We start from the raw sequence: 6,419 nt of genomic DNA, 5'->3' as shown, positions 1-6,419 counted from the left end.
TTTATTCATCATTCGAAAGTGCTTGAATGAAGAATAAAAATTTATTCGTTATTTGAAATTACTTGAATGATGAATACAAATTTATTCATCATTCTAAAGTGCTTGAATGAAGAATAAAAATTTATTCTTTACTTGAATTTACTTGAATGATGAATAAAAATTTATTCATCATTCGAAAGTGCTTGAATGAAGAATAAAAATTTATTCGTCATTCAAAATTAAAAAAATTATGAATAAAATTTTATTTTTTATTTGAATAATAATTCATTCAAAAACGTCCATCCCTGTTTTCCACCACGTAGTCCATGGCTTTGAGGGTTGCATATACCTCAGCCTGGAGGACCGAAGCATATTCGCCAAGAGAAAAGTGACCCAGATCTTGACCCAGAGTCAGTTTTGGAGCCATCCAACCAGCATTCAGCCTCAGGGAACTCAAAATTATAGAATCTATTCAACAAAGGTAATGCTGGCTTACTATTTTTGGTCTGTGTACACGGTGAATGCAGAAATTTCCACTTTCAACTTTTTTGCCAGACATGTTTATGATTATAGCAAAATTGATGACCTGCAACTCTGCCTAAACAAACAGTTTAAATACCGCAGTATAACAGTGTTAGGGTTGCCAGATTTTTGCTAAAAAGATAAATGCTAAAAAAATCAGTACTTTTCAGTACATTTTTATTCAGAGCATGAGTGTACGCATCATTGTACACAGAAGCAAATAAATTATTTTATGTTTATGACATTTTTGAATAGCAATAATGAGATAATTTCCATCTTCAGTGTTTAAATAGTCAAAGAATTCTATACATTTCATTTTGAAATACTTTCATTTTGAAGTTCACTTTAAAAAATCTTAATTACAAGCCGGTTTCTCCCTTTGTGCCAGGAAGCAAACTTTATACTTAATATCCTCTGAACTGCTTCGTTTGAGTGTGGTATTGAAAAAAGAAAAACAAAATTACATATTTTTTCTAACTGTATAAAAGTACTTCATATATTACTCCTTATGGCTTAAATTAATTTTTTCAACTACGCAAAAACTTTGAAAGACTAAGAATTCGCCAAAAAGACTATCTAACTCTATGTCTTGTATAAAAAGCTCTTACAATGTCAGTAAATTGTGTAAAAATAATTGTTAGTTATAGGGAAAGGCCATTCGAATATTCAAGTTTGTTGTTATTAAACTAAAAGTTATTTTCGAGATAACTAACAACACACGACAAAAAAACGTCAGGCTTTTTATTACCTCCCTTTTATTAGCTCGGGATGTAACTATGCAATATTGATGCGCCTAAAAGATGCAGCAATTTCTATTCTCAAGTAACATACCTGATGACAGTACGAATAGAAATTATAATAGCGAGGTTTTAGTTTTCTAAACTATAATTTTATTTTTAAATAATTTAAGCTCCATCATATAATCGCAACTGGTACGTAACCACCCGGCGATATGCCTTGGCGATATATCTTGGGCATATCAAACATCTATATCAATGAAACATACACCGATTTAAAGGATATAATTTCCTCTTTCAGAAATGTTAATCCCGGTACATAGGGGGCGTGGCGTCTGACATATAGACTAAAATGTGAAAACCACTGTATCTCTAATACCAATTATGCTGGGGAACTGAAACTTATCACAGATGCATAGATTGTAAGTACCCTGCTTACAGTGAAAAATGGTAGGTATTGGGAAAGTGGGCGTGGCACTTCCCTTACAAACTGAAATTCTCATATCGCTTATTTCTTGAACCACTTATGTTAACGTCCTGAAATTAGACACGGCAACATATGTTGTCAATACCGTTCGGCGAAAAGTGGGAGATTTTGGAAAAGGGGGCGTGGCACCTCCCATACAAACTGAAACTCTGATATCGCTTTTCTCTGAAACCTTTTATGCTAACGCCCTCAAATTGGACGCAGCTATTTATGCTATCAATACCGTACTTACGGCGAAAAGTGGTAGGTATTGAAAAAGGGGCGAGGCACCTAACATACAAAGTGAACTTCTCATTTCGCTTATCTGTGTAACCGCTTATACTATCGTTCTGAAATTTTACACGGCTGCATATGTTATCATTAGCGAACTTATGGCGAAAAGTGATGTGTATTCGAAAGGGGGATGAGGCACAGCGCATACAAAATGCAATTTCCATAGCGCTTATATCTGGAACTTCTTATGATAAGGTAATGGAATTTGATACACCTACATCTATATACATATAAACTGGCAATAATCATCAATTTGGAAACCATTTTCTACCAGATTTCTAAATCGCATTGAATGATTGTTATTTTGTGAAATTATTTTTAAAAGGATCAGTGTGTTTGGCTGCAGTAAGGTAGCGCGGGGCTTGAGAGTAGGGATGGACATGGGACTAAATATTAAGTCCCGATCCCGCTCATCCCGAAATTCAATTTCTAAGTTCCGAACCCGCCCAGTCCGACGATTTTCAGAATTGTACCGCGGGCTCGCGGGCCCGAAAACTATCTCTAAAAAATTCACATGTCTTTCAAATTAATTTTAAGTAAAAAAAATGTATGAAAGATTATTTGTTTTGCTTAACTGTTCGTTTTTGTTTCAATAAAACATAAAAAGTGCATATTTCACAAAAATTTTTTAAGAAAGATTTTCTGAATTTGCGTGGGTTACGGTTTTATCGGGAGTACCGGGAAAGGATTTTGGTCCCATTCCGTCCGCAAAATTTTTACAGATCTTCCCGATACCGCCCATCTCGGCCATTTTAAAATCAGTACCGTGGATCCCGCGGGTCCCAATTTGCTTCATCTTTAGAACACATAATAGCAATATAAAATTTGGTGTATCGGTAGCCCAATCGTGTGATGCAAGAATATTGGGCTTTAGGCCCAATCCTGACCACGGGATTTTTTCAAAACCGCCGCTAGAAAAGGAAATATTATATTTTGTTTCACACCTTCGAGTTACTTGACCTCCACCGATTCTGATGAAAAGATAGAGGAGTTTATACAGACGTTGGCAATTTCGTTTTAACCTTCCATGGCGCTCCCAGACCAATATAGTTTGAATTGGTATTTGTTTAACATATACTAAAAGCTGTGACAGACGACAACACTTATGCAGATAATCTGGCACAAATATGCGCATAATAATTTTACCCTAACAGACGACACGTTTCAGCATTTGAACAGCTGATTTGACAAACAACTTTGAGCTGAAAATGGAAAGAAGGGAAACAATACGACTGGCTGCTATTTTATTAGCAAAACACCATTATTTATTTAAAAAAAAAGCTTCAAATTCTTCTCCTAAAATTACTAAATAATACAAAAATTATCAATGAATTAACGAGCATAAATATCAGCAGGATGCATCAAACTTGGCTTGTTACACTTCCTGGAATTAGAAAAAGGCAGCTGTGGAAATTTGTAAGTATATCTTTTTTACCATCGGCGATCTAAATGATATATGTATATATATATACATATGTATCGGATATTCCATGAAGGATCGCAATGGCACCTTTTGGGAGCGTGACGTGCCTTTAATGGACGAAAACCGTTTCAAAGAAAATTTTCGTGTGAAAAGAAATGCTTTTCGCATAATTTGTGAAAAAGTTCGAGGTATCGAAAAGGTGGACATAAACATGAGGCCATATATTCCGCTACATAAAAGAGTGGCTATTTCATTGTTCGCATTGGGATCTGCAGCGGAATACAGAACAGTTGCAAGCCTATTCGGAGTAGGACGCAGTACTGTTGGTGAAATTGTTTTGGATTTTTGCCAAGCAGTATGCGAAAATTTTTCTGACTGCATTAATTCCTATCCTCAAAATCTACAAGAAATTAGAAAAGTTGTTGCTGGTTTCGCACGTCTTGGCTTTCCACAATGTTTCGGAGCCCTAGACGGCTGCCACATAGAAGTCCAACCATCAAAGGAGGAAGCAGTCGACTACTATAACTATAAGGGCTGGTATTCCGTGGTGTTGTTGGCGAGTTGCGACCACCGGTATATTTAAATATACATAACTTTAGTATTATAAAAAAACGATTTAATCGAATGCATCAACCTTTCACAGATCGAAATTTACCTACATAAACATCGGTTCTACTGGAAAAAATAACGACTCGTATATTTTCGAAAGTAGCACTTTGAAAAGATTACATGAAGTCGCTGAAATTTTCACACTAAACAGCACATCCATAAACGGTGTCAATGTACCCGTGTTGCTAATTGGCGATTCGGCTTTCCGTCTTTCGCGGTACATGATGAAACCCTTCCCATATTCACCTAATCAGCCAGCTATTCAAAAAACTTTTAACTATCGGCTGTCTAGGTGTCGTCGTGTAATTGAAAATGCATTCGGGCAACTAAAAGCTCGATTTAGGAAAATAGGCAGAGGCTTGCAAGTCGCACCAAAAAACGTGAACATCATAATTAGAACGTGCTGTATCTTGCACAACTTTCTGAAGATGGAAAACGATGAAGTTTCTATGTCTTGGATACAAGATTCAAGGGAAAACATAACTGCACGTAGTCAGCCGAGTCATACTACAAGGCTTGGTGAAAATAACGTAAGCGCAGCAGCTATCAGAAATGCAATAGCTTGGAGTTTCCGTAAGTACAAATATCGCAAATATCCTGCACAGATATACTACATATCGCACACCGTCTTCAAAAGAGTCACAACTCAAAATAATACCTTTGTCAGAAAATGCGAAAAACTACTACTTAGCACATGATAATCGTATGGGCAAGGGCAGCTTTACCTTAGGTTTTATAACAAATTATAGCGAAAATTTGCTCCATGTTTTGCTGAAAGGTAAATAAACGCTCTGGGTACATTTTTAGCGCATAATTTCAAAAATGCCAAATTTTGAGTTGTGACTCTTTTGAAGACGGTGTGCGATATGTAGTTAATCTGCCTTATCCTACATTTTTGGAAAATACCCACACAATTGAAAAAATTACATTCGTTCAATAGGTTGTTATTAAATTCATTTAATTTTCTTTTCATTACCTTTTTTAACATTAACATGCCCTTTTTTTTAAACTAGACTAACAATAGCTATAATAGTATTTATATGGAACGGAACTAAAAACTATAATAGGGGTATTCTTTCTGAACGTTACCCCTTCTACCCATTTTTCTTTTAACTTAAAATTTTTTTTAAAATATGTAAAATTCATTAAAAAAAGAAGTTTTTCAAGGCCATCTCGGGGTCAAAATGGCTTTTTTTAATAGGTAACCGCCAATTTTTTATCCCGAATTCAGAAAGAACGGAAAATTCTACGATATGTTATCTAAACGTAGAATTTTCCGTTCTTTCTGAATTCTGGATAAAAAGGGGCAGTTACCTGTAAAAAAAACCATGTTGACCTCGATATAACCTTGAAATTTACCCTTATTTTTTAATGAATTTTACATATTTTTAAAAAAGTTGTAAGTTAAAAGAAAATGGACAGAGGAGGGTAACATTCAGAAAGAAAACCCGAATAACAAATTAAAATTATATTCATTCATTAGATTTTTGTTAAACTCATTTCATTTTCTTTTCGTTTACTTTTTTTAAACATTAATTTTAATATACTATACCTTAACATTTTCAACAGTTTTGACTATTTTTTCTTTTTTTAGTTTGATGTTTACAAATTTGTATAAAAAATAGCTAGTTATTTAACAAAATCCATATCTCAAACTTTTTAGAAAATTGATTAAAACCACAGATTTTCACCAAAATTTCAAGGTCCTTAGTTAAAGTTTCCAGAAAACTTTGGTATACAATTTTATAGCTTATTAAAATTTAGTGGAATAAAGTGCAGCCTTGAAGTTGCTAAAAAGATCCTGTTGATTTCCAACAATTTTTTTTAGTTGACGGTGTTGTGCATTTTATTCCATACAACGAATGTCCGCATATTTTTATACGGAAGAAAATGCACAACACAGTCAACAAAAAAAATTGCTCAAAAAATAAACAGGCTTTAAAGCTGCACTTTACTCCACTAAATTTTAATAAGCTGTAAAACTGTATACCAAAGTTTTCTGGAAACTTTAACTAAGGACGTTGAAAATTTTGGTTAAAAAGCTGTGGTTTTTATAATTTTTCTACAAAGGTTGAAATATGGATTTTGTTTATAAAAATTTGTGAACATCAAACAAACAAAAGAAAAAATAATCAAAACAGTTCAAAACGTTGAGGTGCTATTATTTTGTCTTGCACTTCATTTTTAAATAATTGTTAATTACTGACTTTTTAAATTATAGCACTTTCATTTTTAGAGTTTTTCAACGAGACTCCTCATTATTGCCATAAACTCTTTAGTGGAGTCGTTCTGCTCCCTGATGACACCAACGACCTCGTTGGTCAACACCTTATTATCTTCCACTACACTTTTTATAACCTCCGTCTGTTCCAGCATGATTTTCACCACC

At 34.2% G+C, this 6,419-nt stretch overlaps 1 protein-coding gene across 1 annotated transcript in view; it reads left to right on the top strand.

Annotated features, from left to right (window-relative positions):
• Nucleotides 1-3,488: 3,488 nt before the first annotated feature.
• LOC118749346 (putative nuclease HARBI1) overlaps nucleotides 3,489-6,419 on the top strand; it is a 6,278-nt gene continuing 3,347 nt past the window's right edge. The window contains exons 1-2 of the mRNA XM_036484140.1: nucleotides 3,489-3,994; nucleotides 4,065-4,603. Coding sequence (XP_036340033.1) covers nucleotides 3,489-3,994; nucleotides 4,065-4,603 — 1,045 coding nt within the window. The remainder of the gene's footprint in view (nucleotides 3,995-4,064; nucleotides 4,604-6,419) is intronic.

Source organism: Rhagoletis pomonella, unplaced genomic scaffold (genome assembly GCF_013731165.1).
Source record: "Rhagoletis pomonella isolate Grant_MI unplaced genomic scaffold, Rhpom_1.0 Rhpom_scaffold_00015, whole genome shotgun sequence".
NCBI classification, from domain to species: Eukaryota; Metazoa; Arthropoda; class Insecta; order Diptera; family Tephritidae; genus Rhagoletis; species Rhagoletis pomonella.
The sequence above is the reverse complement of the archived record's forward strand: the minus strand, read 5'-3'. Positions and strand labels throughout refer to the sequence as shown.